General features: G+C 60.8%; 10 protein-coding genes across 10 annotated transcripts; 7 read left to right on the forward strand and 3 right to left on the reverse strand.

The window, feature by feature from the left end:
- Window positions 1–148: 148 nt before the first annotated feature.
- BXZ73DRAFT_101337 (uncharacterized protein) lies at window positions 149–524 on the reverse strand (the record flags this gene model as incomplete). Its single annotated transcript, XM_048014870.1, has 3 exons — window positions 149–279; window positions 372–410; window positions 470–524. The coding sequence occupies 3 exons, from the start codon at window positions 522–524 to the stop codon at window positions 149–151; spliced, it is 225 nt and encodes a 74-aa protein (XP_047878081.1).
- A 727-nt stretch (window positions 525–1,251) lies between these two features.
- On the forward strand, window positions 1,252–2,695 carry BXZ73DRAFT_77495 (uncharacterized protein; the record flags this gene model as incomplete). The annotated part of the gene is made up of 5 exons (XM_048022683.1): window positions 1,252–1,635; window positions 1,694–1,748; window positions 1,832–1,933; window positions 2,004–2,329; window positions 2,375–2,695. 5 exons carry the CDS (start codon window positions 1,252–1,254, stop codon window positions 2,693–2,695), a joined length of 1,188 nt encoding a protein of 395 aa, XP_047878082.1.
- A 1,468-nt stretch (window positions 2,696–4,163) lies between these two features.
- BXZ73DRAFT_77496 (NAD(P)-binding protein) lies at window positions 4,164–5,498 on the forward strand (the record flags this gene model as incomplete). Its single annotated transcript, XM_048022684.1, has 7 exons — window positions 4,164–4,281; window positions 4,340–4,583; window positions 4,640–4,910; window positions 4,970–5,045; window positions 5,115–5,170; window positions 5,238–5,324; window positions 5,385–5,498. The coding sequence occupies 7 exons, from the start codon at window positions 4,164–4,166 to the stop codon at window positions 5,496–5,498; spliced, it is 966 nt and encodes a 321-aa protein (XP_047878083.1).
- A 934-nt stretch (window positions 5,499–6,432) lies between these two features.
- On the forward strand, window positions 6,433–8,148 carry BXZ73DRAFT_101340 (NAD(P)-binding protein; the record flags this gene model as incomplete). Its single annotated transcript, XM_048014871.1, has 7 exons — window positions 6,433–6,556; window positions 6,607–6,844; window positions 7,202–7,469; window positions 7,528–7,603; window positions 7,669–7,724; window positions 7,790–7,879; window positions 8,029–8,148. The coding sequence occupies 7 exons, from the start codon at window positions 6,433–6,435 to the stop codon at window positions 8,146–8,148; spliced, it is 972 nt and encodes a 323-aa protein (XP_047878084.1).
- A 733-nt stretch (window positions 8,149–8,881) lies between these two features.
- BXZ73DRAFT_101341 (NAD(P)-binding protein) lies at window positions 8,882–10,154 on the forward strand (the record flags this gene model as incomplete). The annotated part of the gene is made up of 7 exons (XM_048014872.1): window positions 8,882–8,909; window positions 8,964–9,255; window positions 9,320–9,587; window positions 9,637–9,712; window positions 9,774–9,826; window positions 9,878–9,964; window positions 10,029–10,154. The coding sequence occupies 7 exons, from the start codon at window positions 8,882–8,884 to the stop codon at window positions 10,152–10,154; spliced, it is 930 nt and encodes a 309-aa protein (XP_047878085.1).
- Window positions 10,155–11,491: 1,337 nt separating this feature from the next.
- BXZ73DRAFT_101342 (NAD(P)-binding protein) lies at window positions 11,492–12,879 on the forward strand (the record flags this gene model as incomplete). The annotated part of the gene is made up of 7 exons (XM_048014873.1): window positions 11,492–11,615; window positions 11,672–11,712; window positions 11,774–11,976; window positions 12,043–12,310; window positions 12,371–12,502; window positions 12,553–12,645; window positions 12,703–12,879. 7 exons carry the CDS (start codon window positions 11,492–11,494, stop codon window positions 12,877–12,879), a joined length of 1,038 nt encoding a protein of 345 aa, XP_047878086.1.
- Window positions 12,880–13,781: 902 nt separating this feature from the next.
- On the reverse strand, window positions 13,782–15,745 carry BXZ73DRAFT_101343 (uncharacterized protein; the record flags this gene model as incomplete). Its single annotated transcript, XM_048014874.1, has 3 exons — window positions 13,782–14,920; window positions 15,238–15,625; window positions 15,689–15,745. The coding sequence occupies 3 exons, from the start codon at window positions 15,743–15,745 to the stop codon at window positions 13,782–13,784; spliced, it is 1,584 nt and encodes a 527-aa protein (XP_047878087.1).
- Window positions 15,746–16,281: 536 nt separating this feature from the next.
- On the forward strand, window positions 16,282–17,175 carry BXZ73DRAFT_101344 (uncharacterized protein; the record flags this gene model as incomplete). The annotated part of the gene is made up of 3 exons (XM_048014875.1): window positions 16,282–16,374; window positions 16,467–16,778; window positions 16,843–17,175. 3 exons carry the CDS (start codon window positions 16,282–16,284, stop codon window positions 17,173–17,175), a joined length of 738 nt encoding a protein of 245 aa, XP_047878088.1.
- Window positions 17,176–17,830: 655 nt separating this feature from the next.
- On the forward strand, window positions 17,831–18,915 carry BXZ73DRAFT_77501 (NAD-P-binding protein; the record flags this gene model as incomplete). Its single annotated transcript, XM_048022685.1, has 4 exons — window positions 17,831–17,855; window positions 17,918–18,376; window positions 18,455–18,513; window positions 18,583–18,915. 4 exons carry the CDS (start codon window positions 17,831–17,833, stop codon window positions 18,913–18,915), a joined length of 876 nt encoding a protein of 291 aa, XP_047878089.1.
- A 530-nt stretch (window positions 18,916–19,445) lies between these two features.
- BXZ73DRAFT_895 (uncharacterized protein) lies at window positions 19,446–19,724 on the reverse strand (the record flags this gene model as incomplete). Its single annotated transcript, XM_048025302.1, has 2 exons — window positions 19,446–19,561; window positions 19,613–19,724. Coding segments are annotated over 2 exons (228 nt in total), but the record flags the coding sequence as incomplete, so codon positions are not given.
- Window positions 19,725–19,980: the final 256 nt, after the last annotated feature.

Below are 19,980 nucleotides of genomic sequence, written 5' to 3' on the forward strand. Positions count from 1 at the left end.
ACCTGCGGCGACGGGAGGTGCGCGCCGGTGCGTCTGTTGCTACATCTGTTTACACATCGCACCGCCGACCGCGTCCTCAGCCCTTCGCACCCGTTCCTCCACGGGCGGCCGACCGCCCACTACGGGCCCATGTACATCTAACACTCGCTCATGCCGAAGGCCCGGGGGTGGGCGAGTCGTACGTCCTCGTCTCCGTCGTGAGGCTCCCCCTGATCGTCTCTGTGAGCGTCGTCACCCAGCGCGCGCGCAGGAAGGCGTCGGGCGCGGCGGTCGCCTTGGCTGTGGAGAGGGAAAACGGTGAGCAGCCGGCGACAATATGTAGGAGGGCGGACGGGTCTGGGATCGCGACGACGGCCGGATAATGGACGCACCGTCGATGCGACGTTCGAGTTCGACGGGAGTCGCGGAGGCTGAGGGATGTGGTGGGGTCAGCGGCCCATGCGAGCGTGGGCTACGTGGAGAGACGTACCGAGGCCGGCGAAGGATACCGCGAGGACGAGTAGAGTGGAAAAGGAGACTTTCATGATTGGGAGTGAGGAAGTCACTGAGCGAGCTGTAGGGGAGCAGTGGTCGGGTTTTATACGAAGCCTGAGGGAATGCCTCGTGCGGTAGATGGTTCCAGGTCATAGTCGGCTCGACGTATTCCATTCATGAACGGTAAAACCCTTGTGCACGGGAATGCATGAGAAGGAGATGCCAAGATAAAGGCGGACGGACGTACATACATTTAAAGGCCAGGAACCTCCATCGGAGAAACTACACATAGCTGGGGTCCCACTGCGCCTCTTTCTTCGCGAGCATCCAGTACCGTTGTTGCGCCAGGCTCTCATCCTCCAGCCAGCCCCTGACCCGTCCGGAAAGAATCCGCAAGCCCATCGTTCTTGTCCTCGTTGTAGTATGTTTTGACGACCTCGCCAACGTGTTGCCGCAACGATCGCATGCATTCGGACACCGTGAGGTGGTACTCAGCCCATTTCTGGCCCTTAAAGGTTGTGGCCCGTGCTCGTCGTCGTCGCCGTCCTCCTCCGCCTCCGCATCGTCTAGCTCGATCTCCTCCTTGACCTCCAGAAGGAGACGGTCGAGCCGGTGCCCGAGGTCGCCCGCGCAACGAGCACACGTTCGACGCGCGCGAACGCCTCCAAACCATCCTCGCCGTCCATCCGCCGCCCGGGACCGGGACCTCCACCCGCACGCCCAACGTCCTGAGGCCGGGCACCGCACCCCGTCGCTGGCGCCGAGCTCCTCCGCGAGATGCACGTGAAACGCCCGCCGCTCGCCCCCGACGACGACGAGCTCCTCGAGCGCCGTGGCGGCGGCGAGCACGGTGCGGAGCCAGAGGTAGCTGGGGCTGTGGAGCGCGAGGTGCATCGCGCGCACGGACGCGAGCGGGAGGTGCGAGGGGAGGCCCTGGATCCATTCGCGCGCGTACACCGCGCGGGGGAGCGGCGGCCAGGCGATCCGCCAGGCGAGCTCGAGCCGGCCGCGCGGCCTGCGGGCGCGCGCGGAGGCGGGGTCGGGGGCGCCCTCGGCGACGAGGGCGACACCCGCGTAGGAGTGGGCGAGGTGGAGGCGAGCGAGATGCGGGAAGAAGGGGAGGGGAGGGAGGCGCGCCCAATCGAGCGTGGCTTCGGGCTGGTGTAGAATGCCCTCTTCGGGCAAGCAGGGGTCTTTGAGGTTGATGTGAGCGTGGCAGGGAGGTGAGATGGTCGAGCAGGGCATGACAGAGGCGCCAGTCAGACCAGACGATTGTGAGCCGCTGAAGCTGGGGAAGCGAGACGCGCGGGCCGACAAAGGGATCATGAAGAGGGAAGTATGCTTGAGGGTGTGATAGGTGCAGATAAAGGAGGGCGGGGGTGCCCGAGAGAAGGTGGAGGAGTTCTCGAAAGGGTTTGGGCTGAGCGCGCGGCTCTTCTTGAAGCGCAGATGGAGATGAGTAAGCTTGGGGAAAGTTGCGGAAGGGAGGCTGTTTTGGACGGAGTGGATCGCCAGTCCGCGAATTTTAGGATCCGCTACCCAGAGAGTGTGCCATGAAATCGTATCCGTCAACACGCTCCTCGTCCTCAAACGCCAGCGCCTCTTCATCCGATATGAAACATACGCTTTCAAGCGTCGGGCTGAACAGGAAGGAGTCCAGGGTGGAGAGGGAAGTGGGGATGATTCTGTCGGGGTGCGCAGCGTCTGGTTGCCTCTGGTAAAGTTGCAAATGGGAAACAGTGAGCTGTCGACCTTCCAGATATTGGACAGTGGCAGGGAGTATCTCATCGCTGAATACGACGGAAAGAACGACAGGGGCGTCTCCGGCACGATCGAGCAAGAAGGTGCTGAGCTTGTCAGGCATCCCATCGGGACCATCGACGAGAGCATACTTCCATAGAGCGTGGGCTTCGAGAATGACAGTGCGCCAGGATCTACAGACGTGGATGAGGCGAAAGAGAGGTCGAATGTACTTGGATTTGACGTCCATCCAAGGGACTGTCGTAAGCCTCCGGAAGGATGGGAGGATAGCGGAGTCGGAAAGCAGAATGTGACAGATGAGAAGAAAGACATCTTGTGGAAGTTGATCGAACGTAGTGACCCCGGCGTCACAAACGAGGCTTTGAGAGGTGACTGGGTTCTACCGGCAATTGTAAGGGTACAGTTACTTCGGCAAAAACATATCATACCATGTTGGATCTACTGGAGGGAGGTCGGATGAGGCCAGCGACGGAAGTTCGAGATTGAATGATAATCGAGAGACCATCGTTCGCCACGTGGGTGAAGCTGAGTCAGCGTCAAGCTCCAGGTCGGCGAAACGTTTACTAGGCCCCCGTTTTCCTTGAGCTTGAAGCTTGAGGGGAATCGCACACCGAGGTGAACCAAGAAGGTTTACTGTATATAAGCTAAGCACTGTGCGAGGCGTGAACCACGCACACAGAGGTAAGTATGCTTGCATACCGACAAGCAAGCGCGCGTTGAGTGAGTGAGTGAGTGAGTGAGTGAGTGGACGGGCGGCGGCGGCCCGCCTTCGCTGCCGCCGCGCATGCATCGTGCCCAGAGTCGTGTCCCTCGTATGTCCCTCGTCTCAGCAGCGATCATCAACGCTTCCGCGCAAGGCCGGCTCTAGTCTTCCGCGTCCTCGCACTGCTGTCGCGGATCAGAAAGCAGAATATGGCAGATGAAAAGAAAGACATCTTGTGGAAGTTGATCGAGCGTAGTGACCCCGGCTTCATATCCGTGGCTTTGAGAGGTGACTGGCTTCTACTGGCAATTGTAAGGGTATATATATAGCTACTTCGGAAAAAAATATCGTACCATGCTGCGTATACTGGAAGGAAGTCGGATGAGACCAATGACCATTCGACGGTTCATGGCACGCGCGGCCGCGCGGGTGAAGCTGAGTCAGCGTTCTGGACTCTAAATATTAAAGCTCCGAAAACAGTCGGTTAAGCGTCTACCACATGGCCCAAGCCTGTCGGCGGATCTTTGTCTATCCCTGTTGTCCTTTCGAAGCGACTCGATCACCAATGGGAACGTGAAGGTTTCCTGTAAGCTGAGCGGTGTGCGATGCATGACCCCAGAGGACGTAAACCGTTCACAAAGAGGTATGCATATCGCCACCACCGCGCCGCATGCTCGCGGAGAGTGGGGAAGGCGGTAGTGAGGATATGGGTGACAGTGCGCTTGACCTGTCCTTATCGGGGGTTTAAGCTGAGTCTAAAATGATATGATGACGCGTTATATATCATCACATTTTTGAGACTCAGCCTTTCCAATCTCTGGCAGACAACATCGCCGACCGTCTTGGGATGCTTCGCTTCCCTAAACTTCTCCTCATCCTTCCACTCGGCATGGAATTTACACGGCATGATCCCGGCCAGGTTTTGCGCCGTAAAGAGCACTTCAGGCGGATTGACGTGGCCGTGATTCTGAACAACGCTAAGTATGCCGGCTTGGTCATTCGATCAATTTGATTTCCGTCTCGGAGCCCTCTCCGCGCCTGCAGCGACGCTCGAAACTCTCACAGCTACCTGCCTTAGTCACCCAAAACTCCGAGTGTATCGCAAGGCTTGTGGTGAGCACTATAAAACCGCCCTGAAGCGCGATTGTGTCCGACCATCCACCTCGCGTGTCACCGTCAAAACCACCGCTCCTGATCGACTTGCACCAGCATCTCCACTTGCACCATGCTCTCCGGAATCAAGTACTGGCGCGCGGGCTTGCTCGATCAAATGAATCCGCCGAAGCCCACTTTCGGTGTGGACCAGATCCCTGACCTCTCGGGCCACGTGGCGATCGTCACTGGTGTGTTCGCCGCGCCTTCTTCTGGCGCAATGTACTTAACTCATTATCTGTACTCCAGGCGGCGGCGCTGGGATTGGCTACGAGACATCCAAGGCACTGCTCCAACACCACGCGAAGGTGTACCTTTGCACGCGCGACCAGGGCAAAGCGGAGCGCGCGATCGTGCGGCTGAAGGCGGAGGTCGGCAAGGACTGTCAAGTTATTTTCGTGCAGCTCGACCTCGCGAACCTCAAGAGTGTGAAGCGGGCTGCGACCGAGCTCGCGGCGAGGGAGCATGAGGTGCACATCTTGATCAACAACGCGTGAGCCTCTTCCTTGTCGTGCTCGTATGCGTGGCCTTCATCATCATAACGCACAGCGGTGTGATGTGGTCTGCGCTCGACGCGCTCACCGACGACGGCTACGATATGCAGTTCGGGACGAACGTGATCGGTCACTTCCTCTTCACGGAGCTGCTCATGCCTGTGCTTCTTGCTGGCGCACGAGCTTCTCCCGATGGGCACACTAGGGTCGTCACGGTGAGCTCCCTCGCGGCATACAACACGGGGGAGGTGTGGTACGACGCCCTCCGCGACGGACCCACGAGACGGAAATTGGGGACGGAGAAGTTGTACGACCAGAGCAAGTTCGTGAGTCCCCGACTTCGCTGCCCAGTCTAAAGTTTGTACCGATGACCGTGGTGCACTAGGCCAACGCGGTTGTCGCCCGGCAAATCGCGCAGCGCTACGGAGAGCAAGGGATCGTATCGATCTCGCTCAATCCCGGTGAGTTGGTTCTTCTTCTCTCGAAGTGCCGTTGTTTAATATCTAATCTCCGTGCCGCGTGGGTGGAAGGGGCAATCAAGACTGACCTTCAACGCACCATGAATCCCATCGCTAGACGCATTGTCGTGAGTTTTTTTTGGCCTCTGCTGTTGTTATTCTGTCATGGTGTGTACTTATGTTGTAATCTCACAGCAAGCCGCTTTATTCCCTCCGACCATGGGCGCATTGACGTCACTCTTCGCGGCGACTATGCCTGAAGCGCTCAACTACAACGGCGAGGTAGGCCTCGTGTCTTCACTTTACGTCTAGACCCTGACATGTGCACACTTCGCGCGACAGTTCATGGTTCCTTGGGCGCGGCTGGGAAAGTGTCGACAAGAAATGTACGACGACTCTTTGGGGCAGAAGCTTTGGGAGCGGCTCGAGGACGAGACGAAGACGTTTCGAGACTGAACGGCTTTGACAAATCCGCCGCCGTCCCGAGTCCCGGCGGTGCGTCGATGTCAGCACCGCAGTTCATGAAGTCCGTCTCCCCGGTCACTTTAGCTTGTCCCTGCGTCGAAACCGTACTGTACGCTACGTACTGAGATATGCAGCGGTCGATGGCGACTTGGGCAGACCGCTCATTCTCCACTAACCCGTACGTGCGAGGGTCACAGGACCTCTCTGGGGGTACCACCAGGGCCCGACCACGATACGATAGATCTGATTTCTCCATCTCCGGTGTTCCTTGTTCTGTGACCGCAGTCAGCGCCTAGCCTAAGCCCAGACAATTGAATGCTTTGGCCTGACATACGGCATGACAGAGTCCGCTTTTTCCGTCTCTGTCTGCATCCATCCGCCCTAGAACGAAGAGGGTCGGTCACTAGCGCCGCGCAAGTTCTGCGTGACGGAACTCAAGTGCATCGAGGGACAAGAAGAGCGCCAGCGATGCCATCTCCACCCGAATCGCGCTGGCTGAGTACGCGCTGGCAATCCCGCATCCTTACACGCGCCGTCACTTAGGCTGCAGTATCCCTCTTCTCTTCGCTGGACTTCTCGCTCGTCGACGTGTGTGTCTACTCCTCCTGCTGCATGGCTTCGTGGCGCGCGCGACGATTGAACTAGTCCCGCACCCGCGGGCGGGCTGGACGCAGGGTGAGGCAAGGGTGAGGTGAGGGAACTTCCAGACAGGGCAACATCAGCCCTGCTAGCTCCGCCACCTGCAGCGAATACGGAAAATGGCAAGACGCACCTCCAGCGCAGATGCAAGTTGCGCTCGGAGTCGAAAGACGGCGCGCGCGCGGCAGGTTCAGCTGATATAACCCACGCGGCCGGTCTCAGAGTCCCAACTCCCTGCCCCCTTCACGTCGACCACCTTCGCCCCAACACCCAACTCTCGAACACCATGGGCGGGGTCCTCACCACCATGCGCAACTACGCCACTGTCGCGGGCCAGGCGTACCCTCCCAAACCCACCTTCGCCGTCGACCAAATCCCAGATCTGGCTGGGAGCGTCATGATCGTCACTGGTGCGCCCCGTCCCCGTCTTGACCACACCGCCGTCCTCACGCCCGTTCAGGCGGCAACACGGGGATCGGCTACGAGACGTGCAAGGCCCTCCTCGCCCACGACGCCAAGGTCTACCTCGCCGCGCGCAGCCGGGAGAAGGGCCACGCCGCCATCGCGCGCCTGAAGGAGGAGACGGGCAAGGACGCGGTCTTCCTCGAGCTCGACCTCGCGAGCATGAAGAGCATCAAGCGCGCCGCGGAGGAGTTCGCGGCGAAGGAGGGCGCGCTCCGCGTACTGTTCAACAACGCGTGAGTGGCCTTGTCTGGATCCGGATTTGCGTTTGGTGCCGTGCGCGAGCGCGGGCGCGACGGCTCGGCTCCGTCCCCGCTCTGCACCCTCCTCCTCCGCCCGAAGTCCCGTTCGGAGCTGCGCTCCGGACCCGGGGTTGTATGCCCCAGGGTGCCACGCGCGCACGAGCGCAGGGCTTAGGTCGCCGCCGCACCAGCGCCGTCGCGCTGAGCTACGCCCGATGTGCCCTGTCATCTGCGTGTCTCCCGCCACGCGCGCGCTGGCGGACCGTAAACCTTCGCGCGTGCGTCGCGTTCTTCCCTGCTCCCTGTATCGCCCCGCACTAGAGTCGCAGCTGACGCTGTGCGATCCCTCAGCGGCGTTATGAACCCTCCGATATCCGCGCTGACGGAGGAGGGCCACGACCTCCAGTGGGGCGTCAACGTGCTCGGACATTTCTACTTCACCGAGCTCCTCCTTCCCTTGCTCGCGGCGGGCGCGAAGTCCTCGCCTGATCACCACTCGCGCGTGATCACGACGTCGAGCAGCGGCGCGTATCCCGGCAAGATCGACTTCGACACGTTCAAGGACTCGAAGCACCGGCGGAAAGTGCATCCTGAACTGCTGTACTTCAACAGCAAGCTGGTGAGGGTGTGCGCGGGCGGTCTCACAGGACATGTGCTGAAGTGTGTGACGCGCGCAGGGAAACACCGTTGTCGCGCACCAGGCGGCGCTCCGGTACGCTGACATGGGCATCATCTCCATCGCGCTCAACCCAGGTGCGTCCCCTCCGCGCTCACCTTCCTTCCGTGACTGAGAGGACCGCTCTGCGCCCGCTGCACAGGCAACCTGGACTCGGAGCTTTACCGTACGATCCCGTCAGTGGGCCGCTGGATAGTGGTGGGTCTTCAGCCCCTCCAACGCCGACGAGGTGACATTGACATTGACGTCGTATCGTATCGCAGGCGAAGGTCATGCTCTACCCGAACTGGTACGGCGCGCTCACGCAGCTCTACGCGGGCACGATGCCGGACGCGCTCAAGCTGAACGGCGAGGTGCGTCGCTCGTCCTCAGTCCCAGTCTGCTCTTGGTTAATCTTTACGTCCGCGATCTTTCTTCGTGCACATGTCTCTGCCCTTCTCGCGTCCACGATGTGCGCTCGGCACCCACGCGCCCACACACGCCCTCCGCCGTGAACGTACAGTTCATGATCCCGTGGGCTCGTCCAGGGAAGTGTAAGAAGGAGATGTATGATCCAGAGCTCGGGAGGCGGGTGTGGGAGTGGCTTGATGGCGAGGTGAAGGCGTTCGAGGCGAAGCTCTAGTCGATCCCCATGCCCTCGGCTGAGATATACCCTGACTGTCCACTGTACTCTGTACTTGTACCTCTCTTTCTCTCGTTTCTGGTGCCCGTGTCGGCCTCCATCGGACCATCCGGTCAATGCACAGGCTGTCTAGATATGATTGGCGGTTGAAAGCACGTGGTGATGACCAAGAGCCTGATCGTGATGGGCTGATTTCCGACACGGCTGGGCCTGAGCTTCAAATGTTCAAAGTCCGCCACGCATGACGCCGACATCCGAACTCCCTCAGTGTTGATTCCGTGACCGCTCATGCAGGCCCGGCACGACCGCCTACTTACAAGTTACTTTGACTAGCTATCCGAACCAGCTGAAATCCCACCCGTCTCGGGGGAACCTGAGTCGTCGAGCCCGAGTGCGAAACCGCGTGGGGTTTTGGCCGAACTCATCCCGTGGCAGCCGAGGTGGCCAGGCGTTCTGCTGACGCCTTGTTAGCACCTATTCCCTGGGAACATCACTCCAGGCTGGGTCCACTTGCCAATCACTCAAATGAACGTGCCACGGAAGGAATGCGGTATAGATCCCCCCCTCTGCCCTTCGGCCCACCAGCTAGCTGCTCCCTACGTTCCTAACTCTCATCTCCTCTTTTGGTCCATAATCAATGGGTGCGATAACGTCGACGATATGGGAGCACTATCAAGTGGCCGAGCAGATGTTCCCACCCAAACCAACGTGGAGCATTGACCAGATACCTGACATGGACAGGCGTATCGTCATCGTCACCGGTGCGCGATGCCCGTGTCTCATCCTCTTCAACACGGACTCACCTCGCGTTCCAGGTGGAAACTCTGGCGTCGGGTTCGAGACCATCCGAGTGCGGAGCTATGTGTTCACCGTGTTGGAGCACCCTCATGACCTCCATGCACAGGTCCTCCTGCTGCGCAACGCCAAAGTCTACATGGCCGCGCGTGCGTCCGCAAAGACGACCGCAGCGCTCGCGGCTCTGCACGAGTCCACCGGCCGCACGGCGCACCATGTCCCCCTCGACCTCGCCAGCCTCGAGTCTGTCAAGCGCGCCGCGGACGACTTCATGAGCCGGGAACACGAGCTGCACCTGCTCTTCAACAACGCGTGCGCCCCACCTTCCCCTCCCCCTCCTCCCCCTCGTCCCACACGCTTACGTGGACCCGCCCAGGGCCGTGATGATCCCCCCGGTCGAGCAGCTGACCCCAGACGGGTACGACCTCCAGTGGGGCACGAACGTGCTCGGGCACTTCTACCTCACGCGCCTGCTCCTCCCCGCGCTCGAGCGCGGGGCGAAGAGCGCGCCAGACGCGCACGCGCGCGTCGTCACCTCGTCCTCGAACGGCACGTACGTGGGGAAGCTCTGGCCCGAGACGTGGCGCGACTCCGACGCGCGCCGGCGGAAGCGGTCGTACGAGCTCTACTTCCAGAGCAAGCTGGTGAGTTTGGCGTGAGAGGAACTGGGGGAGGCTCACCGGAGCGCGATAGGGAGCCTCGATCATCTCGAGGCAGGGGGCGTTGAGGTGGGCGAGCAAGGGCATCGTGTGCATCGCGGCCAACCCTGGTGCGTGCTCGAGCCCGCGCTTCGCCGACTCGGTTGTCGCTCACGCGTGGGCGTGTTACAGGGATGGTCGACTCGGACCTGTACAGGCATGACCGGTTTGCTCGCGGCGTTCTGGTGAGTGTCGCGGGATGGACGGATCTACTTCATGACTGAAGTTTCCCTCAGTCGTTCGTCCTCAATCCGCCGTCGCTCGGAGCACTTCCACAACTCTACGCAGGGACGATGCCCGAAGCTCTCAAGCACAGTGGCGAGGTACGCCGCGCAGCGGTCTGTTGCGCTGCGCCAATGCTGACGTTATTCCCGCCATTGCCTATAGTTCTTCGTTCCATTTGCGCGGTTAGTGGCGCATAAGAGCGACGTCTATGACGACGCCGTGGGACGCCTTGTGTGGGATTGGCTTGAGGAACAGATTGCAGCTCATGAGGGTCGTCCGGAGCCTTGAGACTACGGTCGTCGTAGTCTCATTTGTGGAGTGAGTCTGAGCAGTTTGCTTGGGTCGACTTCTTAATAACGTCACACAGTTCCTCTCAACCTACGAATTTGTAACATCGAGTTCCCAGATATATAGGGAGATTGGGCCACCCGGTTGGGCTCGGGGGGGCTAAGGACTGCGTTTAGTGACTGGCGCGGTGGGAAGAGGTAACGTTATCAGTTCACACTTACGCTCTGCTCCGTCTAGTTCTGTTGCATCTTATCTGATCAACTTTACCGTAATTTCGCACAGGTCGTCTCTTAGTCTTCATCAATTGTTGGCCCCGAACATTTGGATAGTTCGAGAAGCGGGAAAGAACTGGTACGTTTACATGAATTGCCAAGACGCAAAAAGTTCTATCCTCCACATCATCTCACAGTAACGTACTCGCATTCGTCCAGGTTGGGCACAACCCGACCACCTGTCCCACAGTGTTCTCGCTGATTTGGACACCATCTGCGTTGCGCGCCACACACCTTGCCTTTGTCGCTGTCCGGGAGGTCACCAAGATCCACAGAGCTCGGGTCCCGTGGCGAGCAATCACGCGAGGCTGATCCTGAGCGCGCGGGCTTTCTGATGTTCGTCTCCGGCGGCCGCAACGTTCACGCTTGAGTGTGATCTCACCCTCCCCGACCCTGCGACCTCGCGAGTGGCTCGCGAAGGCGTCCATCGCCGCTTCTAGCGTCAATGCGCATCCCGCCATCGCGCCCCCGCTTTTGGCAATCCCCGCCGCGCACCTGCCGCGCGGTACCCAATGCCGGCGGCCCCCCAAGACTGCCCCGGCTCTCCTCCGCGCGGGCCACAGCCTTCGGCTCAGACGGGGCACGGCCGAGCAGTCGCGGCGCGCTCCCTGCGGGATGCTTCCGTCTTCCTCTGGAGTGCTGAACCTTGCTAGACGCGGATGCCCGCACGGCGTCTCGCGACCCAGAAAGCCCCTCGAAGCTCGAGTGCAAAGCCGCGGGAGGTGCCGCGCCGTCCCGCGAAGATCGCAACGCGCAACGCCACAGGACGCGCGGCTGCCGCGCACGCGCACCCGCGCGGCCGCCGCGGTCGATTCGGGTTGCCTCCGCACCTCGACCGACGCCCGACGCTGGATCCTGCGCGGAGCCCGCCGCGGGGCCCTGGGGGTCGTGCGCCCGGATATATACGCCCTCGCACGGTCGGGGATCGCGCGCCCCTCCACCCCCACCCCCATCCCCGCGACCCCGCGTCCGCGCGCGCCAGTACTTCTTCGCGTCGCCGCTCCCCCTCCACGCCTCGAGCCCCAGCCCGCAGGAACGCCCCCCGCCCGCCCGCAGACAGACGCGATGGGCGGCGCCCTCTCGAACGCGCGCAACTTTGTCCACGCCGCCGCGCAGGCGTACCCGCCCACGCCCGACTGGCTCCCGGACGAGATGCCGGACCTGACGGGGCACGTCGTGATCGTGACCGGTGCGTGCGTCCCGCCTCCCTCTCCCTCTCGCTTTCGCGCGCGTTGCCGACCCCAGGCGCAGGTGGAAACGCGGGGATCGGGTACGAGACGTGCAAGGTACGTCACCGACGACCGGCGCGTGTGCTTGTGCTTGTGCTCACCGGCGTGGGACACACAGTCGCTGCTCGCGCACAACGCGCGCGTGTACCTCGCGACGCGCAGCCGCTTCAAGGCCGAGGGCGCGATCGCGTCGCTCAAGGCCGCGACCGGACGTGAGGCCGTCTTCCTCGAGCTCGACCTCGCGAGCCTCGTCTCCGTCCGCCGCGCGGCGGACGAGTTCATGTGGAAGGAGCGCGAGCTCCACGTCCTCTTCAACAACGCGTATGTCCCCCACCTTTCCTTTTCCTTCAACTTCGACGTCCACCCAGGCTGACGCGGGCGCGGCAGGGGCGTGATGTGCACGCCGGTGGAGATGCTCACCAAGGAGGGCTACGACCTCCAGTGGGGGACGAACGTCGTCGGCTCCTTCTTCTTCACCGAGCTCCTCATGCCCGCGCTCCTCGCGGGCGTCAAGACCTCGGCGGACGGCCACGCGCGCGTGATCACCACCTCCTCGAGCACGGCGTACCTCGGCCGGATCCGCGGCGAGACGTTCCGCGACAGCCGCAAGCGGCGGCGGACCTCGCGCGACGCGTTGTACGCGCAGAGCAAGCTTGTGAGCTTTCCCCGTCCTTTCACCCGCCCTAGCGTCCGCACTCACGTCGCGTCCGCGCAGGGCAACGTGATCGTCGCCCGACAGGTCGCGAAGCGGTACGGCGCCGAGGGCATCGTCTCCATCGCGCTTAACCCGGGCAACATCCAGTCCGACCTCCTGCGCCACATGTCGCCCCTCCGGCAAAAAATCATGGTGCGTCGCTCGTGCGGGGGGCCTGTCTGGGCGCTGACTGCGTCCAACAGGACTTTTTCATCCCGTTCTACCCCGCGCCCTACGGCGCCATCACGCAGCTCTACGCGGGTACGATGCCCGAGCCGCTCGAGCACAACGGCGAGGTGCGGCCTCTCCGACGCTCCCGTGGGCGTCCTGCGCTGACCCGGCGACGTCTGCAGTTCATGATCCCGTGGGCACGCCGTGGCAAGTGCAGGAAAGAGGCGTACGACGAGGACCTCGGCGACCGTCTGTGGGCGTGGCTCCAGGAAGAAGTGCGCCCATATCGCCAGGCGACCGCACCGACTGCGTCGGTGCTCGGGCACTGGCAGGCGCATATGAGCATGATTCTGCCGTGAGCGAGCTCGCGTCGCCCGGACTGGACCTTTATTTATGCGGCTGGAGGTGAAACGGACTCGCTCGGACACTAGGTTTTCTCTTCTTGTCGCACATGCTCTGGAGCTCTGTGGTTGTTTCGTGTATCTCTTTGGACCTCGCTTGCTCTTGCCGCATGCACGTACTGTATCATACCGTTACACCAGCCTACATGGCGTCCTATGAATTTGTATCTCTATCCACCCCCCTCCGGTCGTTCTACCAATCATGCTGAAGGACCGTAGCACGTCGTAAATGTGGCCTCTAACCTGTGTATAGGGCTAGCTCGCGTCGATCTTGGACCTTTCCGGCCGATGTAGACTTTGGCACATAAAACACGCACCCGATGCGCTCATTGACTTTCCATGACCGTCGGGGGATCTAGCGGGGGGAGGGGGAGAAGAAACAAAGTATCCGCGGTGGAGATATACAATACCGGGAGAAAAGGGAGTGTGTGTGGCGCGCAGAGAAAGAGCAGTAGTTGAACGAACCACTACTACCGCGCACAAAATTGTGATCCTGCCGATTGCATGCTGCTCTGTCTGCTCGGGCGAGATGTTCATGTAGCCGTCTAAGCAGGACGGTATTCCTGTATCCAGTGCAGTCAGAGACGCTTGTACTGAAATTATTATCGCGAGCTGACACACCTCGATGGTCCACCCCGAGGTAAGTCGGACGACGAGTTCGGAACACGGCGTGCACAATGCATGCGGCGCGGCGGCGGCGATATGCATACCTCTTTGTGAATGGTTTACGTCCTCTGGGTTGTTGCCTCGCACACCGCTCAGCTTACAGGAAACCTTCACGTTTCCATTGGCGATCGAGTCGCTTCAAGGACAACAGGGATAGACAAAGATCCGCCGTCTAGGAACCTCCATCGGAGAAACTACACATCGGCAGGGTCCCACTGTACCTCTTCCTTCGCGACCATCCAGTACCGTTGTTGCGCCAGACTCTCATCCTCGAGCCAGTCTTCCTGACCCGTCCGGAAAGAACCGGCAAGCCCATCGGTCTTGTCCTCGTTGTAGTATGTCTTGACGACCTCGCCAACGTGTTCCTCCAACGATCGCAAGCATTCGGACACCGTAAGGTGGTACTCCGCCCACCGCTGGTCCCATCTTGACTCTGCACCGGGCTTGTCGTCTTCCACCTCGTCTAGCTCGACCTCCTCCTTGATCTCCAGAAGGAGACGGTCGAGCCGGTGGCCGAGCGCCGCCCGCGACTCAAGCACGCGTTCAACGCGCGCGAACGCCGCAGATACCATCTTCGCCGTCCATCCGCCGCCCGGGACCGGGACCGTCACCCGCACACCCAGCGTCCTGAGGTCCGGGCACCGCACCGGGTCCGCGGCGCCCAGCTCCCTTGCGAGCTGGATGAGAGATATGCGCTCGCACATGGTGCTGCCCCAGAAGACGACGAGCTCCTCGAGCGCCACAGCGGCCAGCACAGGGAACCGGGGGTTGGTGACCGCGTGGAGCTCGAGGTGCATCGTGCGCACGGACGCGAGCGGGATGTGCGACGGGAGGTCGCGGATCCATCTCAACCAGAAGGGCAACTGGCCAGGGATGCGCCAGGTGAGCTCGAGCCGGCCGCGCGGCCTGTGAGTGGGCGAAGTGGTGCCGGGGTCGAGGGCGCCCTCGGCGGCAAGCGCGATGCCCGTAGTGGAATGGTAGAAGAGGAGGCGAGCGAGATGCGGGAAGAAGGGCAGGGGAGGAAGACGCGCCCAGGCGAGCATGGCGTCGGGGTGGTGTAGAAGTACGTCTTCGGGCAGGAAAACATCTTTGAGGTTGACGTGAACGGTGACAGGGAGGCGGAGATGGTCGAGCAGCGCGTTGCAGAGGCGCCAGTCAAACCAGACCATGGTGAGCCGCTGAAGCTGGGGAAGCGAGACGCGCGGGCCGACAAAGGGATCATGAAGAGGAAAGTATGCTTGAGGGTGCGAGAGGTGTAGATAATGGAGGGCAGGGGTGCCCGAGAGAAGGTGGAGGAGTTCTCCGAAAGGATTTGGGCTGAGCGCGCGGCTCTCTTTGAAGCACAGAAGGAGATGAGTAAGCTTGGGGAAAGTTGCGGAGGGGAGGCTGTTTTGGACGGAGTGGATCGCCAGTCCGCGAATTGCCGGGACCCCGCTACCTGGGGGTGTGCCACGAAATCGTATCCACCACTATGATCTTCGTCCTCGGATGCCCCCGTCTCTTCATCCGATATGAAACACACGCTTTCGAGCGTTGTGCTGAGCAGGAGATGCTTCCAAGATGGGGAGGGAAGCAGGGATGATTCGGTCGGGTGCATGGCGTCCGTTTGCCTCCGGTGAAGTTGCAAATGGGAAACAGTGAGCTGTCGACCTTCCAGATATTGGACAGTGACAGGGAGTGTCTCGTTACTGAAGACGACGGAAAGAACGACAGGGGCGTCTCCGACACGATCGAGCAAGAGGGTGTTGAGCTCGTCAGGCATCCCATCGGGACCATCGACGAGAGCATACTTCCATAGAGCGTGGGCTTCGAGAATAATAGTGCGCCAGGATCTACAGACGTGGAGGAGGCGAAAGAGAGGTCGAATGTACTTGGATTTGACGTCCATCCAAGGGACTGTCATAAGCCTCCGGAAGGATGGGAGGATGGCGGAGTCGGAAAGCAGAATGTGACAGATGAGAAGAAAGACATCTTGTGGAAGTTGATCGAGCGTAGTGACCCCGGCTTCACAAACGAGGCTTTGAGAGGTGACTGGGACCTACCGGCAATTGTAAGGATACAGTTACTTCGGCAAAAACATATCATACCATGTTGGATCTACTGGAGGGAGGTCGGATAAGGCCAGTGACGGAGGTTCGAGATTGAATCGAGAGGCCATCGTTCGCCGCGTGGATGAAGCTGAGTCAGCGTCAAGCTCTGGGTCGGCGCAACGTTTACTATAGAGCCCTGTCTGCCCCCGTTTTCCTTGAGCTTGAAGCTTGAGGGGAATCGCACACCGAGGTGAACCAAGAAGGTTTCCTGTACACAAGCCAAGCAGTGTGCGAGGCGTGAAGCACACACACATGGCTGACGAGCAAGCGCGCGTTGAGTGAGTGAGTGGGCGGACGGCGGCCCGCAGGCTTCGCCGCCGCCGCGCGTGCATCGTGCCTGGATCCGGAGACGTGTCCCTCGTCTCAGCAGCAACCATCAACGCTTCCGCGCAAGGCCGGCTCTATTCCTCCGCCTCCTCTCACTGCTGCCGCGGAGCCGCCGCCTCCTCCTCCCTCTATCTCCGGCTCGCCCACTGACTTCCTCAAGGGGGTCGTCGGAAAGCGCGTGGACGTCCAGCTTACTCGGGTGTGGACTATCGAGGTGTGTCAGCTTGCGATGATAACCTCAGTACAAGCGTTTCTGACTGCGCTGGATACAGGAATCATGTCCTGCTTAGATGGGTACATGAACATCGCGCTCGAGCAGATGGAGGAGCATGCGAACGGCAGGATCACAAATCGGTATGGGGACGCGTTTGTGCGCGGTAACAATGGTGCATTCTACTGCTCTTTCTCTGCGCGCCATACACCCACACCCGTTTCTCCTAGTATTGTATATCTCTGCTGCAGATGCTTTGTGAATTCTCTCACTCTTGTATCAATCATCGCACTGCAATCACACTTGAACATACGCATGCGCACGCGGCGGAGCTGGTTGCGGGCGCGCGGTCGGAGCTGGTGGACGTCGAGGCGGTCACGCTCGGACGGACGATGGGATGGGACGTGGCGAATGCGGCGGCCCCGCTGCTGTGCCGTCTCAAGACTCCCGCGTGGGACGCGGAGGGCGACGGGACGCAGAAGGAGATAGAGTTCTCGGCGTCGAAGCTGCGATTGACCGTGATCTTCGCGAACCCAACGCCGCCAGATATGGACAAGGTTCCGGTGCGTCCTTACACTGAAATACGGGACTGTCGCTGACGAGGGTTCGTCGTGGGGCGTCCCATAGAGCGAGATCCACGAGCTGATTGGTGCGGCCAGGCTTGAGTATGTGCACATTGTGCTCCATGACGAATCCTTGGACGAGAACGACGGTTCGAACCCTCTGTCCCGAGAGGTGTCCAATGCCACGCACGCTCGGATTGAATGGTCGAGGGCAAACAGCTTCCTCCTCACCCTGTCACGCTCCGCGAGCACCATTCGCTCTGTGGCGTTCACCGTCAGCGAAGGATATCCATACCTCTGGACGGCCGTGGAACAAAAGGACTCGGCGGCGCTAGAGTGGAAGTTGGAGGAGGAGCCTTCTTTGACTGAGACGGCAATACACCGTCAAGAGAAATAGGCATATTTTTCTTCTTTCAATCATTTATATCCGGTGACACTGGGTGGGCGAGTGTTCTCAGCCTGTGGGCCTGCATTTAAGGGCTGCTCGCACCCTTGGTTTGTGGGTGCTCGTCACATGTGCCGCGCGCGCGCGGTGCTTTGCCCGCTCGCCTTCTCTACTTGATGCGTATGTTTTCACACCCCTACTTGTATGACGGCGCGTCCGTAAACGTGAGGGAAATAGGCGTCTGGCTCAGAAACAAGGCAGGTCTTCGAGCACCCGATTCACCGATGTGGATTAACATTCCCCGATGTAGCAGAGCGTTCCCTCGCACCATTTGCATAAGAAGTGAAATTCGACGTAATGGGCTTCTCGCTGCCATTCATCATTCTCAACCAGCTTCTTTGATGCGCGCTATCCAGGACCACGCGTCTTGACTGCCCAACCACTTACGGTTCTCTCGACCCAACTCGTCGGTCTTTTGGGCTCTCGCACCGCGCATAACGATGCGAGCGGAGTGCAAGAATTAGGGCCGGACCAGAGCTTCGAACACAACCGTGTTCCTTCCGATAACGCTTGGCGCGCACCAGAGCCTATGATATATAGTCGTATCAAGCAACATGGGCCGCGAAGAGGATTTGCGTAGCACTTCCAACCCGTCCCCCACCCCGCCATGTCGACCCCTCGCGTCTGGTTTAGTGAGCACCGCATCCTCCCCCACCCCCTTGCGCCGCGCTAACAGCTCGTCCTCCCCGTCCAGTCACCGGCACCTCCACGGGCATCGGGCGCGCCCTCGCCGAAGTCGCGCTCGCCAAGGGCGACGCCGTCGTCGCCACCGCCCGCAAGCCCGCGGCGCTCGACGCGCTCGCCGCCGCGCACCCGCCCGAGCGCCTCCTCGTGCTCGCGCTCGACATCACCTCGTCCGCGGAGGCGATCGCGGCCGCGTTCACGGCCGCGAAGGCACGCTTCGGGCGGATCGACGTCGTCGTGAACAACGCGGGCTACGCCGGGCTCGGCGAGGCGGAGGGCATCCCCGAGCGCGACGGTCGCGCGCTGTTCGAGACCAACTTCTGGGGCACCGTCCGCGCGACCAAGGCCGCGATGGCCTTCTTCCGGGACGAGAACCCGGCGGGGGCGGGCGGGCGGCTGCTGCAGATGTCGTCCTACCTCGGCCTCACGTCGTGGCCGGGCAGCGCGTACTACAACGCGTCCAAGCACGGTGAGCCCTCGTTCTCCGTGGCGGCGGGCAGCGGGGTGTGTGGGACGCAGAAGGAAGGCTGACGGCGTCCGGGAACAGCGCTCGAGGGCTACACGGAGTCGCTGGCGGCGGAGATTGACCCTGCGTGGAACATCAAGGTGCGTTCTTCTTCCGTCGATCCAAACGCTGCCTCGTCGACCACGTGCTGATCTCATTCCCGGCCACAGATAACGCTGATCGAGCCCGGCTGGATATCGACCGAGGTCACGGCGACCGCAATGGGTGGATTGGCCCCACCGCACCCGGCGTACACGAGCCCGACGCTCCCGACGGTCATCTTCCGCGCGCTGAACGGCGCGATCCCGCTTGAGTGGAAGGACGCCGTGAAGTGCGCCGAGGTGTTCTACCGTGCTGGCGTGATGGATGACCCACCGCTGCACCTCGTCGTCGGCCGGGACGCGATCGGCGCGACGCGGCAGCAGCTGGCGGCCCTGTCGACGACGCTGGACAAGTTCGAGTCGTGGTCGGAGGGGTTGGAGTTGCCAGTGCCGGCGAAATAGGTGGCAGAGGAGAGCCTGTAGTAATAGTAAGTACTTCAGTAGTCGGATAGAACCAGACACCGATGCAGCTTGTAAATGTGGGTGTCACGGTGGTGCGCGCACGCACCTTCTGGAGCGCCCGCTCCTGAGGACGAACTGCCGCCGCGACGCGTGGTCCGTGCTGGTCGAACGGTGACGAGCGACGCACTCGACATCCGTTCCTCGTCGTTCACGCTCGTCTGGTTGGGGCCACTGCCCGGGCGATTCAACTTGGGTAAACCTCGTTTTGAACCACGATGAAATCATGGATATCGAGTGGAGTCATGTTGCAGAATACCAATTGCATTGGGGGTAGCACACATCTTCAGTACTTTCTGTGTGCGTGGGCGCCGGCCTTAATATACGTGAGTAGGTGGTTGCGAGGACACAGTGCGATGATTGACACAAGAGTGAGAGCGATAATCTACAAAGAATCTGCAGCAGAGTTATAGAATACTGAGAGGAGAGGGGGTGGGTCCGTAGTGCGTAGAGAAAGCGCAGCAGAACGCACCATTGTCACCGCGCACAAACGCGTCCCCATACCGATTTGTGATCCTGCCACCGTTCGCATGCTCCTCCGTCTGCTCGAGCGCGATATCCATGTACCCATCTAGACAGGACAGTATTCCTGTATCCAGCTCAGTCACATACGCGGCGCATATTGAGCACGCTGACACACCTCGATAGTCCACCCCCAAGGTAAGCCGGACGACCACGCGCTTTCCGACGACCCCCTTGAGGAAGTCAGTGGGCGAGCCGGAAGTAGACGGAGGAGACGGCGGCTCCGCGGCAGCAGTGGGAGGAGGCGGAGGACTGGAGTCGGTCGTGTGCGGAAGAGTTGATGGTCGCTGCTGAGACGCACAACGGGCACGATGTATGCGCGGTGGCGGCGAACGTGCGCTTGTTCGCCAGCGATATGCATACCTCTTTATAAGTGGATTTACGTCCTCTGGATTCATGCCCCGCACACTGCATAGCTTACAGGAAACCTTCATGTCTTCATCGGTGAAGTTCGAGTCACTTCAAGGACCACACTGGGGAGAAACA

The sequence above is a fragment of the Epithele typhae genome (genome assembly GCF_022376455.1).
Source record: "Epithele typhae strain CBS 203.58 chromosome Unknown BXZ73scaffold_23, whole genome shotgun sequence".
NCBI lineage: Eukaryota > Fungi > Basidiomycota > Agaricomycetes > Polyporales > Epitheliaceae > Epithele > Epithele typhae.